The sequence below is a fragment of the Peromyscus maniculatus genome, chromosome 2 (assembly GCF_049852395.1).
Source record: "Peromyscus maniculatus bairdii isolate BWxNUB_F1_BW_parent chromosome 2, HU_Pman_BW_mat_3.1, whole genome shotgun sequence".
Classification (NCBI taxonomy): domain Eukaryota; kingdom Metazoa; phylum Chordata; class Mammalia; order Rodentia; family Cricetidae; genus Peromyscus; species Peromyscus maniculatus.
The window spans coordinates 153,786,531-153,805,411 of NC_134853.1; the positions used below are offsets into that span (position 1 = coordinate 153,786,531).

The following is an 18,881-nucleotide window of genomic DNA, read 5'->3' on the forward strand; positions in this document are numbered from 1 at the left end:
TGAGTTCCAGCTCTGTGGGAGGAAGTGGGAGTGAGGCTGCTTCCAAGCTTCCTGCCTCCTGAGCTTTCCATTCTCAGTGAGAATGACTTTGGTCATCACTTAAACAATTTTAAAAAAGCAGTAACCCCCCCCCCCCCGCCGCCTCATCCCCTGTCATTTTCTTAGTGAAAAATTTCTTCATACGTCAGCTGACTGTCTGGGTAAAGGCTGGGGGTGGGGGAGTGTCCGTGAGCAGTACTTTCATGAATCCTTACCCTTGGCTGGCAATGCCTAGCTATCTCTATTTAGATTGTTTCTCCTTTGCCATTCTGGAAGCTTCTGAAAGGCAGAAGCCCAGTGTCTCTGTTTTATTCCTATCTAGCCACAGCACCGACACCGGTAGATCACAGGGCTGCCCCATGCAGGTGTGCTTTAACCTGGGATGGACAGAGGGTGCCAAGGATTGCCCGTGGCCTGAAGAGTGGCGCCGTGGTTCATCAGAGGGGAGGAGGGACCCTGAAAACCAAAAGGAGGGGATAAAGATACAGGTGTGGCGTCCCCGCCTGCTGATCCTTGAGGATTTGTGCCAAATCCACACTAACCCACGAGGGCCCACTCAGCCACTCAGGGCCTAGCTAGGCGAGGCGCTCAAGACCCCATTTTTAGTCACCCGGGCTCACCGTTCCCTGGGTCACACAGAAGCTGGAAGTGATCCAGCTTCATGCCGTAATGATTGATTTCTACAAGACATCAGATAAGGAAAGCCGGTGTAGAATGTCAAGTTGAAAAGTAACTCCAGAGCGTTGCAGGAGTTTCCCTTCAAAAAACAAAACTGCCAGTAGCAAAATCGATCCTGGGCCAGAGACGTGGGATCGACTTCATTTATTTTCTGATCAAAAATGCAAAGCAGGCAAACCCGAGATTCCTGCAAAGACCCTTGAGTTCCAGAAGGGTCTGTAGAAATTGGGAGCAATTTCTTAAACTACTAGAGAAGAGACAAAATACTTTTCTTCTGGCATATGTATGTGGTGTGAGCACACATGTGTATGTGGTTAACAGGTCTACCTCCATTGCCCTAATCTGTCTTGTTCACGAAGGCAGGCAGGGTCTGTCAGTTAAACCCTGGGTTGATGATTCAGGGCCAGTCTCATCTGGCCAGCGTGCCCAGAGACCCCTAGTGCTGGGATTACTGGTGGTTGCCATGTCAACGCAGCATTTATCTGGGGTCTGGGGTCTGAACTCAGATCCTCGTGTTTGTGAAGCAAGTGCGTTATCCACTGTGCATCTCTCCAGCCTGTGGTGAAATGGTTTGGAGGCTTTGAAAATAGCGTTTCCAAAGAAAGAGAGAGCAAGAGAGCCCAGGCTCTCCATCTGCCCCATCTCTGACCAGAGGCCAACTCCCAATTCCCGATCCACTTGTCCCCATCTCTCATGTGCTGGGATTCCAGATGTGGCCAAGCCTTCTCTAATCCTGCTGCTTTCCCCAGGCCCTACTCCCCCGTCGGACTAAACCGGATCGGCCTCTTCCACACTGAAGTCTGGACCAAACACTTGGCCAGGTGGTGCTGGAGCCGCTGGGCTCTCTTAGCACCCACCCCACCCCCCCCCACCCCCCCACCCCCCGAGGCTGCTAAACATCCCCACAGAAAAATCCCCTTGGCCAGCTCTGGACTGCCCCACCCTCTGCAGGGCCAAGATGTCCACCTGGCTAGACCCCCTGCTGGCATGGGAGGTGACAGCTTTCAACCCATGCTATGGGGGGGTAGGGGGGAGGAAAGGAGGGAGGTAGGGAGGAAGGGAGGGAGAGAGGGGGAGGGAGAGGAAGGAAGGGAGAAAGGAGGGAGGGAGGGAGGGAAGGAACCTTAGCGCTATAGCTGGTTGAATGAAAATGGTTTGCTCTTATTTGGGGAGGGAATCAGAAAACAAGGGGACTCTCGAGGAGACAGAGGTTTGTCATTTTCTTATTTATGACATGGGATCAGAACGCAGCGGCTTCTTTTCCTTTTGTCCTGGGTGCATCAAGGTCGTCTCTCCAATCGTCCCTTCTGAGTGCAAACCATGTTCCGTTGGAGCCTAAGATGCATTTTATGGAGACAGTGTCACCGATCCTTGGAGAACTTTCACGCACCGTCACCTCTGCCAGAGGCCCAGCGCCTTCCTTTCTTTTAGGTGGCACCCACTGCTCCGTGTGGCTCAGGCCCCAGCCACGCGCATGCACGTCCTGGGTGTCACCGGGTCCAGGGCCCCTGGAGGGATGGCAGCAGCGCCCTCGCTTCGCCCCGACCCAACTGTCACCCAGGCCTACCTAGCAGTCTGCCGGGCGCAGGCCGAGAAGTGGGTGCAGAGGCGCGAAAGGCCCATGCGGGAACCCAGCTCGGGGCAGGTGTCGCCCCTCCCCCTGCCCTGCCCGGGCCCCGGGGTGCGAAGTGGCGCTCGCTAGATGGCTGCGTCCGTTCGCCACAGGAAGGAGGGAAGGAGGCCGGAGGTGCCTTCACGACACGTCGCGGCCCTGACAGATCTGATAAAGAGGAAGGAAGCCGGCGGCGCTGCGGATCTGAGCTGACAACTCCCCCAAACTGCCGCGGCCTGCAGCTGGCCTCCCGCCGTTTGCCGAAGTGGCGCCGGAGAGAGGGTCGCCTGCGCCCCCTGCCGGGCATTTGTAGAAAGCGCAGGTGACAGCCAGAGCTTTGGGACCAGGGCCCACCTCTTGGGTGGGTGGGCACAGCTTGTCCGAGCCTGGGGCCTCTTCACTTGGGCTTGTCGCAAGAGATGTGCCCCCCAGAGAAGAAACCCAGTGCTGAGTGTGCCCCAGCTGGGCCTCAGTTTACCTGATAATCGAATTCGTTTGGTTGGCAACCTTAACGAGAAAAGCACGCACGCTGCAGTCCATCGCTGGGACAGCCATTTCCTAGCTGACCTTAAACAAGTGTCTTACCCCGTGGGCTTCAGTTTCCTCATCCCTAAATGAGAATGCTCTATATTAGGATCCTGAAAGAACTCTAATAAGGTAAGGCACTTGGAACCGTTACTAACGTGATAGTTCACGCTTGTTAGATGAAGCGTTTAAAATGGCAGCGTGGCTGGGAAGCCTGTCAGCACCGGTTGAGAGGGGATTTTCCTGAGGCCTGAATTACAGAGCAGAGTATATGTTCTCTTTTGCTAGAAGCTCCATGTGCACTTGAACCTGCATCCTGAAGTTGCTGGATGTAGAATTCTACACACATCAGCTGGGTCTATTTGGTTGTTTAATGTTTTAAATTTTGGTTGTTAAATGTTTTAAATTTTTCCTCCCCCTCCCCTCTTTTCTTTGAAAAAAAAATTTTTTTGAGACAGAGTATCATATATCCCAGGCTGGCTTTGAACTCACTAACTAGCCAAGGATGACCTTGAGTATCATATGGTCCTGTCTTCACCTCCTCAGAGCTGAGACCGCAGTTCCCTCGGTACTAGGGATTGAACCCAGGGCTTTGGGCTTGCTAAGCAATCACTCTAGCGTCTGGGCTACACACGGAGTCCCATTTCCTCCTTAGGCTGAGTCAGAGCCCGATCTGCCTGGTTGTCCTCCTTGTGGAGGCTTCTTCACTGAGTATGGAACTTTTATTGGCGGACTTTCCCCAGCCTGGTCTCCGTGGCACCCTCATTGGCTCTGCGCCGTTTATCTGGTTGTTTTAAATGGTCCGCAGTTTCACCATGATGTGCTTAGGTGTGTTTTTATTTCGCATGGACTTTACAGATGTTTCATGGATTTGGGGGTTGATTCCTTTAATTAGCTTTCAGAAAATTCTCAGCCATTATCCATCAAATGCAGCTCCAGCCCACTGCCCTGTCCTGCCCTTCCAGGGTTTCATTACACATGCTCAGGCTGCGGTATCCTCTTGTGTGGATCTTGTTTTCCTGGTTTTCAGTTGTTTTGTAACTTTTCCTTTCTTTGCTTTAATTTGGATCTCTCTCTCTCTCTCTCTCTCTCTCTCTCTCTCTCTCTCTCTCTCTCTCTCTCTCTCAGCATGTACACACGTGGAGTCCAGATTGCTCTTACAGTTCAGTGTTTTAGTAAGCTGGCCAGCAAACTCCAAGGACACCCCCGCACCCTGGGCCCGTCTCCACTTCCCCAGTACCGAGGACACTTGGAATATGCAGAATCCTACAGTATGTGACCTTTGGTGTCTGGCTGGTATCACAGAACAGTTTTTCTGGTTCGTCCATGCTGTGGCATCTGTCAGTATTTCATGTCTTTTCATGTATTACTCACTGTACGGATCTACATGCCAGTCCACTAGTCAGACATGTGAGCTGTCTGTATTATTTGAGTACCGTAGACGGCACAACTGTAAAGATGCTTCAAGATGCTGTGAGTACATTACCCCCCCTTCTGCTTTCATATCTACATTCCTTCCTTCCCCCACCCTGTTCCCAGCTCTCTGCAGTGCCCCCCCCCAATGTTGTCTTCCTCTTGCTTCGCTTTATTAAACCTGGCCACATAAGGCCGTTTTCAAGCAAATATATAATGTGCTTTGAGCATGCCCCCCCCATATCCCATCATCCTCCCTTTCACGGCCCTCCCCTCCCACTAGGCAGGCCCTTTTGTTCCCCTAGAGTTTCACTTCTACTTCCATATGTCATCTGTACACATATGACTGTATGTATCTATATAAAATCAGGACGCCGAAATGAGAGAAATCAGGCCGTTTACCTTTGAGATTCCGAGGTAATTCACACGGTATCATCTGGCACAGTGGTAGCCATCTTCCTGTAGAGGACACAACTTTCCTGTTCTCTTCCTCCTCTTTTCAGTTTCTTCAAAGAGACTGGAGCAAGCTGTTCCAAGGCAGGGAACAACTTCATTCTTTATGGCTGAAAATACTCCCATTGTGCATGAACCACATTTTCTTTTTCTTTTTTTTTTATTTTTATTTATTTATTTTTGTTGTTGTTTTTGTTTTTCGAGACAGGTCTTCTCTATGTAGCTTTGGTGCCTTTTCTGGAACTCACTCTGTAGACTAGACCAGGCTAGCCTCAAATTCAGAGATCCGCCTGCCTCTGCCTCCTGAGTGCTGGGATTAAAGGCGTGCGCCACCACTGCCCAGCTAAACCACATTTTCTTTCTTTTTTTTTTATTTTATTTTACAATACCATTCAGTTCTACGTATCAGCCACGGGTTCCCCTATTCTCCCCCTCCCACCCCCTCCCCTTACCCCCAGCCTACCCCCCATTCCCACCTCCTCCAGGGCAAATCCTCCCCCGAGGACTGCGATCAACCTGGTAGACTCAGTCCAGGGAGGTCCAGTCCCTTCCTCCCAGACTGAGCCAAGTGTCCCTGCATAAGCTCCAGGTTTCAAACAGTCAACTCATGCAATGAGCACAGGACCCGGTACCACTGCCTAGTTGCCTCCCAAACTGATCAAGCCAATCAACTGTCTCACCTACTCAGAGGGCCTGATCCAGCTGGGGGGCCCTCAGCCTTTGGTTCATAGTTCATGTGTTTCCATTCATTTGGCTATTGTTTTCAATAATTGAGTAAAACCGAAATTTATTATAAGCCATAGTCGTCCTAGGGACCTCCATGCTATATATATATAGCCTCTATGGTTCTATGGGTTGTGGTCTGATTGTTTTTTATTTTATATCTAGAATCCACTTATGAGTGAGTACATACCATGACTGTCTTTCTGGATTTGGGTTACCTCACTCAGGATGATTTTTTCTAGTTCCATCCATTTGCCTGCAAATTTCATGCTTTCACTGTTTTTCTCTGCTGAGTAGTACTCCATTGTGTATATGTACCACATTTTTTCCATCCATTCTTCCATTGATGGGCATCTAGGTTGTTTCCAGGTTCTGGCTATTACAAATAGTGCTGCTATGAACATAGTTGAGCATGTATCTTTATGGTATGAATCAGCATTCCTTGGGTATATGCGCAAGAGTGGGATGGCTGGGTCTTGAGGTAGTTCGATTCCTAATTTTCTGAGAAACTGCCATACTGATTTCCACAGTGGTTGTACAAGTTTACATTCCCACCAACAGTGGAGGAGTGTTCCCTTTGCTCCATATCCTCTCCAACATTGGCTGTCATTGGTGTTTTTGATCGTAGCCATTCTGACAGGTGTAAGGTGGTATCTCAGAGTCGTTTTGATTTGCATTTCTCTGATGATTAAGGATGTTGAGCATTTCTTTAAATGTCTTTCAGCCATTTGTAGTTCTTGTTTTGTGAATTCTCTGTTTAGCTCTTTAGCCCATTTTTTAATTGGACTGTTCAATATTTTGATGTCTAGTTTCTTGAGTTCTTTATATACTGTGGAGATCAATCCTCTGTCAGATGTGGGGTTAGTGAAGATCTTTTCCCATTCTGTTGGCTGTCTTTTTGTCTTATTGACTGTGTCTTTTGCCCTAAACCACATTTTCTTAATGCATCCCTCTCTTGTTGGGACACCTGCCTGGATCTGTAGCTTAGCTATTAGGAATAGTGCTCCGATGAACACAGATGTGTAAGCACCTCTGGGATACGTTGGCTTGGGGGCTCTTAGGTTAATAACCAGAAGTGGTACATCTGGGTGATTTAGTTCTAGTGTAAATTTTTTGGGAACCTCATTTTGACTTGCACAGTAGCTGCACCAGCTTGCCTTCCCACCACCTGAATGGGGGCTGTTCTTCCTCACATCCTTGCTGGCACTTGCCACTTGATTTTCTAATTATACAATGCGTCTTGCGTGTGCACACAAGTGCAGGTGCCTCAGAGGCCAGGGGGACAGATACTCTGGAGCTGGAGTAGGAGGTGGTTGGGAGCCACCCAGAGTGGATGCCAGGATGCCAACTCAGGTCTGTAAGAGGAGTGAGTGCCCATAACTGCTCAGCACCTTCTCCAGCCCTGGGAGGCATTTGTTTCTTGGTAATAGCCATTCTGGCTAGGGTAAAATGGACTCTCTCTCAATATAGTTTCAATTTGCATTTCCCTGTTAGTTAAGGGTGTTGAATGGTCTTTCAAATATTTACTGGTCATTTGTTTCTTTTAGGACTATAGTCAGTTCATTTGCCCACCTACTGATGGTTCATTTTTTAATTAAAAAAGAAAAATCTATACAGATTGTAGACATTAGTCCCCAGTTGGTGAAGATTTTCCCAGGACAGTTGGTGAAGATTCTCTTTCAATCTGTAGGCATCTCTCCACTCTGGTAATTGCTTTCGCTGTGCAGCAAGCAGCTTTTGAATACCCTGCAATCCCACGTGTCTGTTCCCGATGTTATGCCTTCGCCTGCAGTGGTTAGTTTTAAATGTCAATTTGCCACAACTTAGAATCATCAGGGAAGAGAGCCTCAGTGAGAAATTGTCTAGATGGGGTTAGCCTGAGGGTATGTTTGTGGGAGACTGTTGACTCACTGACCCAGCCTACTGTGGGCAGCACCATTCCTTAGGCTGGGCCCTGAACGAAGAGTGAAGGGCAATGATGAGCAAAACCAGCAAGCTGGTGGCATGGTTGCATTCATCCTCTCTGCCCCTGACTTTACCTTCCCTGTAAGGATTAACATGGAAACGTAAGCCAAATAGAGCCCTCCTCCTCAAGGACATCTTTGGGCAGGGTATTTTATCACAGCAACAGGGAAGAAACAAAGAATGTGCCTACATTTTATGTTCTCCTCTAGCTGTGTTTCATGCCTTACATTGTTAGGGCTTTGACCCATCTGAATCAACTTTTGCAAAGGGTGAGAGTTGGGCATCTAGTTTTGTTTTTCATGTGGATATCTAATTTTCCCAGCACCATTACTGTCTTTTTCTCCAATGTCTTTTTGACACCTTTACCAAATATTAGGTGCCAGTAGCTATGAGTTTATTTCTAGTCTATTCCATTGGTCTACATTTCTTGAGTTTGGGCCAGTACCATGCTGTTTTTGTTACTATGACTCCAAGCATAATTTGATATCTCTAACATTGTTCTATGATTATTCTGGCTGTTCAGAGTATTTTTCTTTCCCATATAAACTTCAGGATATATAGATATATAGTTTTGTGAAAAATGGTACTGGAGTTTTGGTAGGAAATAAGTTAATCTTTTCTTAGAAATCAGGAAAAAAAATTTCATCAACAATAGCTTCAGAAGCCGAGATATAAGCCTAACTAAAGATAAAAGATTTCTATGATTTGATGAATGTAAGAAAATCCTCCCATGTCCATAGGCCAACTCTAGACTCTCTCCCAAGTGACTCTACTGTGGCAAGTTGAGAAACCCACACCAGATCACACGTGGGTCTGATTCTCAGTCTGAGGTATTGCCATCTTTTAAAGGAAGAAGACTATTTGCACTTAGGGGTCCTGGGAGAGGTTTGCTAGTTGCTGTAACTGGGTTTTTATTCCGGTTTGGATTATTGCTCCTTTCTCTCTCTACTTGCGCCAGGGGTTTCTGGCTGTGTTGGACACAATGGGTCCTTTCCTAGCTGCCTTTGCTCATGCAATCATAGGAAATCTGTTCTTCTCCAGTCTCCTTTCCCCCATGTTTAGGGCTCCTTTAAGTATTTTCTGCAACGCTGGCGTGGTGGTCATGAGCTGTTTCAGTTGGTGCATGTCTTGAGATGGCCTCCTTGTTCTCTCAATTTTAAGAGAACTACGCTGGATCTAAGAATCTCGGCTGGCTGTTATTTACTTTCAGGACTTGAAATGATGCTGTTTCCTGGCTTTGGGGTTTCTATTGGGAGGTCTGATGTTATTCTCCTGTTTCTGTGCACTACTAACTTTTTTCTTACAACTTTCTATTCGAGACAAGGTTTCTCTGTATAGCCCTGGCTGTCCTGGAACTCACTCTATAGCCCAGGCTGGCCTCAAACTCAAGAGATCCACCTGCCTCTGCCTCCCGAGTGCTGGCATGAAGACAGAGAAAACCTTGTCTTGAAAAACCAAAATAATTTCTTTCAAAACAGGTACTTTATATAAGCTTACATTTTTCCTACTTATTTTTCCTCCACCACCCAGGTCTCCTTCTGAAGAAACTGATGTTAGCAATTTAACTTCTCATTTGCTTAGTGTGAGTATATGGCAATGATACTGACTTTTAAATCTTTAAATTCATTGTATATATCTAGGTGTTTTGTCTGCCTGTGTCTGTGCATCACGCGCATGCCTGGTGCCCAAGGAGGCCAAGAGAGTGACAGATCTCCTAGGACTGGAGATACAGTTATGAAACACCATGTGGGTGGCTGGGAGTTCAAATCCAGGTCCTCTGGAGCAGCGCTCTTAATTGCTAAGCTCCTCTCCAGCCCTGACTTTTGAATATATTTAATGTTGTATGTAGAATTCAGCTGCATTCTGCTGAGAATTTGCACACTGTTTTAGATTACACAGACACCATCATTCTTTCGCTTCCACCCACGCCCATGCCGTCCACTCTCGCTGCGCTGCTGGGGTGACCTCACAGCAGCTGTGAAAAGCAGAGGGACAGCAGCTGTGACGGGACACGGTTTCCACTTCATGCTCTTGTCACAGTTTCTGGAAAGTTACTGGTGAAGTTTTTATCGGGTTAAAAAAATATTACTGGTCCAGGGGCTGACAGTCAGCTTGACAGTTAAAAGTGTTTATCGCTCTTGTTCAGGACCACAACAGGCAGCCTGTCACTCCAGCTCCAGAGGATTCTTCTGCTCTCTGCAGGCACCCCTACATACATGAGCGTGTGTGTGTGTGTGTGTGTGTGTGTATGTGTACATAAAAACAAAATATTTTTAAATTTGCCCTATTTTGCTAAGAGTATCAGTTTTTACTAAATCATTCACTACACCAGTTGTGAGTTGATAGCATTTCATTTTCCTTCCTATTAAATGTGCTGAATCATTTCAGAAAAGCACTCTCAAACACTTTTACACCAAGTTATTTCCATGAAGGAGACAAAAGAATTCTTTGATAGTGAAAATATATTTATTTACTTTTTTAATACAATAGCTGCCAGCAATCTACTGGTGTTGATGCTCCAGAGAGAAGAAAGAAAATGCAAGCATTCTGTAATGGGTTTTCATTCCTACCCAAGGAATTCTATAAACAAATACTCCAATCCTGTTTGGTCAGCATTATGGCTTGGGTGCTGAATTTTTATGGCTTGGGACTTAAATTTTTTCCGCACACTTTGATAATTGTAAAGATGAGCCTTTAGAAGTCTGCTGTGAGTTTCACTAATAAACGTGCTCTCTCTGACCAAATGTTGATTATTGCCACCCGAAGAAACTGGTGAGTCCATTACAACTTGATGGGATGTAGACCAAAATCTTCACTAAAAAATAATTTCTACTTCCCCTCATTTTTACTTTGTAGATATTTCCTAAATGAGTTTAAATATGAAGAAACAAACCCTATCTACATGCAACTCTGGCAAGATTCCAGAATAACTCAGCAGAAGTATAAATGCCTACATTCTAGAGCTGATCCACTTAGTGTACAAATCACTCAGAATCTCTTCATGGTATGCAAATTGCTCAAGAGTTTAGAGCTATGAAAGCTAATGCTACTGAGAAAATCTTATTTGCATTGCATTGAAAATCTGTATCTACAGAACCAAGGAAGTTATAGGAATTAGAATAGTGAGGCATGCCCACTGTTCAATAGTTTCTCAGTATCCACTGAAAACTAGGGAGACTCCACTCAGAATCCCGCCTCCCAGGGGAGGGCTGGTAAGGAAAGGAGGTGAAACACAGAGGGATGAGTCACTGGTGTGGACGTGAGCCTAGGGGACTCCTGTACTTGAGCCCACACACTGCATCAACTGCATGGAAACTTCCACATTCGCATGTCTCAGATCTCCAGGTTTTAAGCCACGAGCTCTGCCCAGGAGTGGTGGTGCTCACTGCAGGCCTCCTTCTCACAGCTTCCGTCCATTGCCAATCTCAAACCTGTCTGACTTTCTTCACAGAAAACTAAACTCGATCTCTACAGAGAAAAACAATTCTGCCTTTGTCAAAACCAAGGCAGGCTTCCCTTCCTTGGACATCCAGAGACAGCAAGAGCAACCATGAGGCAAATCAGGAGCCACAGAGAATAACCACCAAGGGTGGCATCTCCGCCAGTTTCAGCCTGTCCACTTCACTGTCCTGCACAACCTCTGGTGTGAGAAGCCCTCACTCCATCCACTTGCGGAAAGAACAGGCATTCACTCTCTGGAATCTTCCTCATGAAAGCTGCAATCCTACCCAAGGACAAGCTGTCACTATGTCAAGTTGGGACATTTCTGCCCATGGAGACACTGCAGGGTCACTTCTCAGAGGAGGAAAGATAGTGCCTCCCCTGGAACCAGACACATCCCCACCCAGTGTTTGCACAGTGATGGGTGCTCACACCCTGATCCGAAATAAGGGGAAAGCTGTGGCCGAGGCATCTCCCTGAGCCACAGGGACGCACTGTAAAGCTCCCCTTGTCCCCATGTGAAGTCAATTACTGGTCAGGTTTAAAGGGGGCTGCTGATGAGTCAGGCCGCTTCCGCAGAGCCGGCGTTTATTTACTGTCTGCACACCAAAGGGAAAGCAGGCCGCCTGGAACAGCGTACTGTGGGGCGGAAATTTCGCCTGTGGGAAACAGCACTTCTTGAACAAGTTACATTAAAAAAAATCATCAAAACTGTAGTACAGTCACACCCAGGCTCTGGAGGACTGCTTAGAGAGTCCACTTTGTTTGGGTGAGGGGACAGTACATACACAGCAAACCTCTCCTTTTACCAAACTCTTTCTCCTGTCAGACGACAAACAACTTTCAGCTTAGACTTTGTTTGAAAAGGAGAAAACAGGCCACAATCCCAACACTCGGGAGGAAAAGGCAGGATGGCCACAACTTTGAGCCAGCCTGGTTCACCTATTAAGGTCCAGGCCAACCAGGGCTTCAGAGTAACATCTTACTCAACACAAAGAGCAAGGACAAAACAGTGCTAGTCCTCAGTGTGGCAGTGGACATTAGGCAAAACTGCGGGAACTACACACCACTACGACAACCACAATTTATCCCAAGAGACGTGAAGGGCCTCCCCTCGGTCTAAAGCAAATGGAGGTGGAATGGGAGCACGTGACCTGTGCTTCACGGGAGTTTAAGATGGGCTGGATGATGCATTCTTCACACCTCCTCCAGAGTCTGCTTTAGGAGTACCGTGTACTTGACCTTCCAGTAAGCTGACCCTGACCCCGAGTAAGGTCTGAGTGGTCCCCATGCTGGTCACCACGCTGCAGCAGTGAGTGTCAGCTTGTGTAGTGCTGCTGCTCCAAGACAGGAGGACCAGGGCCACCCAATTCAGGGACAAAGCCTTGTCAGACCTACACAGAGCCCTGGGTTCCATCCCAACGAGAGAGAGAGAGAGAGAGAGAGAGAGAGACAGAGAGAGAGAGAGAGAGAGAGAGACAGAGACAGAGACAGAGACAGAGACAGAGACAGAGACAGAGACAGAGACAGAGTGAGCGAGCTGTGACAATAAAGGCAGTTGCAAATGTATCTAAGGCCCCGGGTGAAACCCACAGCAGATAACATAACAGAGAACCCACCCATCTTCTCTCATCATTTTGAGGATGTCTTCCCAGCCCTCAGTCTTTCGGTTTCTACATAGTATCGGATGTTACAATTTATACAAAGGACACATTTGGGCAAAATTAAGTATCTACCAAGAACCCAGCAGTCTCTCTATGGAAGGCAGTTTCCCAGACAGCAACACCCTCAGCACACTCCAGGGCAGAGGACACTGAAATAGTATGTCCAACACAGTAGCAACCCGTCCATATTCCTTACTCAATATTACAATTCTCCCCAATACATAAATATTCTTTGTACCATGCATTATACACCAGCGTGGGCCCACTGACGTCACGGCTACTATTCTAATGGTTGACCACTGAACCTCAAGTTTGCCATCTACACAGTGGATGGACATGCTGGTCGGGGCTCCAGAGGGATGGCAAACTGCCTCTCGTGTGACGAGCTTGTGGTGGAGTGCCTCCGAACTGGAGGAGATGGGCAGGGCAGGGGGGCCGGGTAGAGGATTTTAGAATAATACTGCTTAGGAGTGTGTATTGGAGATAACTACTACACTTTGTCTACCTTTAATCCTAGTCTTGAGTAACTGCATGTTCATGCAAAAAAATACACTTCTATTTTAGAGGAGGCAGAGCAGTCTGTTAGGAAAGCGGATTCTGGGGGATCTGAAGGCATCTCTCTCAAAAGTGCTGTCTACTTGGTAAGTCTCTTGGCGACATCACTGTATGCGATTTCCACCTCCTTGTCGCTGGGGCAGGTGTTGGTGAACTCATCCCTGCTGTAGGCATTTGTCAGGTATCTCCAGATGCCCGTCATTCCTTTAGGAATATCAAAGTTGCGGTATTTTTTGGCCACCACCTATAAAATACAAGAGACCAAGAGTTACACCTACCTTCCAAGTCTCCACACTAAGTACGTCTGACTGAAGGACCATTCATTCTGTGAACCTTTGTCAGCACATTCTGGAGGCAGAAGCTCTTCCATGTTCTGTTCCCAGCTTCCATGCTGGGCAGCTCACAACAGCCTGTAACCCAACAAGGAGAAAGGCACCCTTTCTGGCCTCCCAGGTTAGCCAGGTGAACACACGCACTCAGCGAGAGCAAGCTACATTTCACTAGGACTAGGAGCGCATGCTGCATGCACTTGGAAATGCGGCAGCGGCTACAGAAGCCTGCCTCGGACTTGGGGAGATGGCTGAGTACAATCATCGCTGGGGAAGTATGTTTTAAACACACGCTACTTTCAGTTTGCTTTCTTTTCTTCCTTTTTTAGTTTGGGCTTGTTTTTGGTATAGTCTCATGTTAGTTACGCTGGCCTTGAACTCTCCATCTCCTGCCCTCATCTCCCAAATGCTGGGATTGCATACCAGCTTCTCAACCGGTTCTTCTTATCTTAGAGCTTTACTACATAACTAATGCTCATTTAATAACTGGGCGTGGTGACCACTTGGCATTTCTGGTTTTGAATTAAAAAGGTCAGGTAGGGGTTGCTCACCAAACGGGATTTGACAGGGTCAGGCCAGTTCAGAGTTACCCATGACATCTTTGAGTTTTTATTCAGTCACAGGAAAAGAAAAAAAATCCTTGCTCCAGTCTCAGTGTTTTCCTCCCTGAGACAGGGTCTCACACAGCCCAGCTCTACTTTCTATTTAAGTGGCCCGAGGACGTGTTGACGGGGTCCTCTCTGGCCGGGGTGGAGCATCACTGCTCCGGCAGCACCCCCACTTCCGGCAGGCCCACCTTGACAATGTGCAGCTTGGGCAGCAGGTTGCAGTCTGCCAATGTCATCTCATCGCCATCCAGAAATCTACGTGTGGAAAACTTGATGTCCTCCATACTGTTCTCATCAATTTCATCAGGGAGGGGCGAATTCAGATACTCATCCAGTTTCTGCAGAGTCTTCAGGAGCCCCCTCTCCAGCGCTGAAACAGACACAAACACCGTCAGAGAGGAAGCCAGCCCTGAGCAGGGCTGTGCCTCGGTAACTGTGGGAGGTTCACTAGTACCCTGGGCCCTCACACCCTCAGCTCAGCTCTAGAGCAAGACAGAAGGCCCTGCCTGCCCCTGGAGCTTGTCTACACTCTCGCTCCAGCAAGCGTATAAACAAATGAGAGTACGGTCTATTTTGCCAACCAACAAATGCCCCCACACACACACACACACATGCTGCAGCCCAACCCGCTGGTGTGTAACCGCAAAGACAGGTGGGGAAAGCAAGTCTACTGATTCACAGCCGGGAGGAGTTCTTATCAAGAGGGAGGGCACGAGAAAGTGGTCAGGAGGCACCAATGCCTGGGGTCTCAACACACAAGAGGCCAAGAACAGGACTGCCTCGCCCAAGGCCCGAGTCAGAACGGGAAGGCACAGTTACAGTTCTGAACTGGCTGCCTCCTTGAGAGCCAGAACTAGAGACAGCGGCTGTCAATGCCTCGGAAGTCGGACTAAACCACGTGCACGCACCTGAGAGTCAGGTCAGCTAGCCTTAGAGGAGGGAGCAGGAGCATTATAGACAGGAATATAGAAAGGAATATAGAACAACAGCCTCCACTAACCCCTTCCTTTTGTGTTGTTGCTGGTTTGGAGAGGAGTGTGTGTGTGTGTGTGTGTGTGTGTGTGTGTGTGTGTGTGTGTGTGTGTGAGGGGGGGGGTACTGGATCCTAGACCTAGTGCATGACAGACAACCCCCTAGCTATTGAACCATATCCCCAGCCTAATCCACCTCCCCCACAATTCTCAAAATAGATTAACTCATGCTAACATCTGGTAAAAAGAAAAAATAAGGGTAAATATCATGACCTTGTTCACAGCAATACATACATGTGTAAGTATGAAGAAGGTTGGAGCCTTTAAAGCATAAAGTCAAGTATTACACGCTTTACATCAGGTATTTCACCAGCAACATAAATCCACCCTATCAACACTTCTTCCAATTGCTACCTCCCTCCCCATCCCTCAGTTTCTCTGTGGCAATGGATGAAGTCTGGCTATGTAAGAACTTATAGGGACCAAAAGATGAATGAATTTAAAAGACAAAAAGCAACAGAGTTCAGAAGCCGTGTGAACAAGTAGAAGGGATATATTCAACAAAATATAAACTTGATCTTGTAAACTAGAGTAGATTTGAGTACTTAGAGGAACTGCTTGGGAAGGACTATGAGATGTGGCCTTCGGAGGACGTATGTCCCGAGGGAATGGGCTTTGGGGGAATCAAAAGTACATGTCATTCCCAGTGTGTGTGTGTGTGTGTGTGTGTGTGTGTCTGTCTGTCTGTCTGTCTGTCTCTTGGATCAGACGGAAGCTCTCAGCCAGTCTGTCTGTCTGTCTGTCTGTCTGTCTGTCTGTCTCTTGGATCAGACGGAAGCTCTCAGCCAGTGCCTCAACACCACACCCACCTGCCTGCCTGCTGCCATGCTCTCCTGTGATGACCACGGACAAGCCCTCTGAAACTGTAAGCCCTAATAAATGCTTTCTTCTATAAGTGGCCTTGGTCCTGGTATCTCAGCACAGCAACAGAAAAGTAATTAAGACATGGACCTTTCATTTCCTTCTCTCAGGCTGACACTACCAAGAAAACCCTCAGAAGCAGTGACAGTGAGCACCCTGTTCTAGCTCCCAATCTCAAGGAGGAAATGGAACTCTTCCAGTATTCCCAAGTATGGTGGTTGCTACAATTTCCTACAGAATTTCCTACAGAAAATGATAGCAAACAGTATACTGTGTGTAACAGAGTCTCACTATGTGGTCCTGGTTGACCTCAAACTTGCTCCGGTCATCCTACCTCTGTCTTGTGAGTGATGGAATTACTGGATCATCATGCCAGGCAGGAAAAAGAAAAATGAGTTTCTTAAAAATGTATGGAGAACGGGGCTGAAAGGTGGCTCAGAGGTTAACAGCACTGGCTGCTCTTCTAGAGGACCCAGGTTCAATTCCCAGCACCCAAATGGCAGCTCATGTCTGTCTGTAACTCCAATTGTCTGTAACTCCAATTCCAGAGCTTCTGACACCCTCACATAGACATACATGCAGGCAAAACACCAATGCACATAAAAATTAGAAAATGTGTTGAGCTTGCTGCTAAGCATCTGTGGGGGACGATGGGAATGAAGGAGGCACCGTGTCTGGCTGTGAAACACAGAAAAATCCCCTTTAACACGTAAAAAGAGACTGGATGAAGTTTCTACTTTGGTAAATACCAAGTTTTATGTGTGTACTGTGCGAAGATGTGTTGCTGTGATTGGTGTAAAAAAAAAAAAAAAAAAAGCTGAATGGCCAATAATAACTAGGCAGGAGAGATAGAGGAGAAAATCAAGACCCACAAGAGGCACCATCAAAACTCGGAACAAGTTGGCTACCAAGAAGAGGAAAGAGAAAAGCCATGTGGTAAAATGTAGATTAATAAAAATATGGGTTAATTTAAGTTATAAGAGCTAGTGGTGCAAGCCTAACTATAGGCCGAGCTTTCATAATGAATAAGTCTCCACGTCATTTTTTGTGAGCTGGTGCTCTCCCCGCCAAACCTGACTACAGACAGCAACAAACACGCCGCCTGGATCCATCAAGATCACCCTCACCATCTCCACAATCAAACAGGAGGGCTTTTTCTGGGTTGTTTTGTTTTGTTTTGTTTAGAAAACAAATAGGCAGCAGAGGATGATAGAATTCAGAAATAAATTTGGGGAATTATGAGCACTCAGCTGAACCTGGAGACATGGCAGGGAATCATCATTTAAAAATAAAGATTAAAAACACACAGCAATAGCTACTACCTTCTTTTAATATTATACAAGACAATGGTAAAGCATATATCGCTAAAACACAATGATACAATTATTAATAATATGAACTAATAACAATCCAGGGTTAAAAATAGCTAGGTTAGTAAGGAATTGAGGGCATGATGGAAAAATCTTTTTATGGTTGTATTTAAAAGAAAAGAAACAGCTGGGTGGTGGTGGCACACACCTTTTACCCCAGCATGCAGAGGCACGTGGATCTCTGTGAGTCTGAGGCCAGCCTGGTCTACAGAGCAAGTTCCAGGACAGCCAGGGCTACACAGAGAAACCCTGTCTCAAAAAAACAGACAACAAAATCAGTGAAAATGGAGAAAGGAAAATCAGTAATAATTTATGTCACTATTAATAAAAATTAATGATTCATTGTAAGGTATGGCCAACGAAAAAAAGACACAAACAGGCACGAGGAGGTTCCAAAAACTGCCAGTCAATGAACCCAACCAAGTTCCAAGGTTCAGCTCCCAGGCAAAGGCCTGTCGATAGGACAAGGAAACACCAAGACTAACCACTGGGGGGCAGCAGCAGGTCGCTAGAAAGTGGTCTGTCTGCAAGTTAGGACTGTTACTCTCCTATCTCTAGGAAGCTAGTCCCAAAAAACAAAGAAACAAAATGCAATGAAGTATACATAGCTTAAAATTAATTATGAAAATAAAAAACATTTTGGCCTATGGAAATATAGCAAAATTTAAAAATGCAGACACACGAGTCAGAAGTCTATGGAAATGACCACTTTGAGGTTACAGAAAATACAAACTGGTACAGACTTTTGAAATTTTGGCAAAATTAAAATGCATAAAATTGCTAGACACGGTGGCACAAGTCTATAATCTGCATCCAGGAGAGCTGAGGGTCACACAGTAAGACGCCATCTCAGAGGAGGAGGAAAGACTCGGGCCTGCCCACACGTATTTGGAATCTAGGATAGTCTTGGGTAGCATGGTCACGGCCAAAACCCCTTGAGGCCATCTACAAGGTCCAACTGGGAAACGGCAGATACAAGTCCTATTGAATAAGGAGCATTTCTAAAGCCTGAGGCACACTTGTTTTGACTGGAAGGACTGGGGTGGGGGTGGTACAATTCACGGTCTTCTCCTGCCTCAGCCTCAGGAATGCTGGGGTTACAAATGACAAAAAGCATTTTTTGGGGGGGGGGGGTGAGACAGGGTTTCTCTGTAGTTTTAGCTCCTGTCCTGGATCTCGCTCTGTAGACCAGGCTGGCCTCGAACTCACAGAGATCCGCCTGGCTCTGCCTTCCAAGTACTGGGATTAAAGGTGTGCGCCACCACTGCCCAGCTGACAGGAAGCATTTCTAATACATAATAATGTGAACATGCACAACAAGGTTTTATATAAAACGACTCCCAGTCACCTAGGATCTGTTATTGAATTACATACTGAAATTATATTGAATTGACTCTCCAACAGCAAGTCAGAGAGGATCAGAGGAAGTGTCTGCTGGACAGGACAGGACTCATGAACACACAGCAGCTGCGGTCGCCGCACAAGCCAAACCAGTTAGCATTCTAGCATGGGAATGGGGAAGACGCATGAGCCCCATCCCTAGCTGAGAAACTACTGACAGTTGATGGCTTCTGGGGGAGGGAGAGTCAGTTTTCTTTAAAGGTGTGGCTCCTG

The 18,881-nt window shown here is 46.9% G+C and overlaps 1 protein-coding gene and 1 long non-coding RNA gene across 2 annotated transcripts in view; one reads left to right on the top strand and one right to left on the bottom strand.

Annotated features, from left to right (window-relative positions):
- The first annotated feature begins 2,212 nt into the window (after nt 1–2,212).
- Nucleotides 2,213–9,043, top strand: LOC121827414 (uncharacterized). Its single transcript, XR_006069701.2, has 2 exons — nt 2,213–2,986; nt 8,939–9,043. It is a non-coding gene; the product is annotated as an uncharacterized LOC121827414 (long non-coding RNA).
- Nucleotides 9,044–9,852: 809 nt separating this feature from the next.
- Clic4 (chloride intracellular channel 4) overlaps nt 9,853–18,881 on the bottom strand; it is a 65,350-nt gene continuing 56,321 nt past the window's right edge. The window contains exons 5-6 of the mRNA XM_076565387.1: nt 14,194–14,375; nt 9,853–13,312 (exon numbers count right to left, since the gene is read on the bottom strand). Of these exons, the coding sequence (XP_076421502.1) occupies nt 13,148–13,312; nt 14,194–14,375 (347 nt within the window). The 3' untranslated portion in view covers nt 9,853–13,147. The remainder of the gene's footprint in view (nt 13,313–14,193; nt 14,376–18,881) is intronic.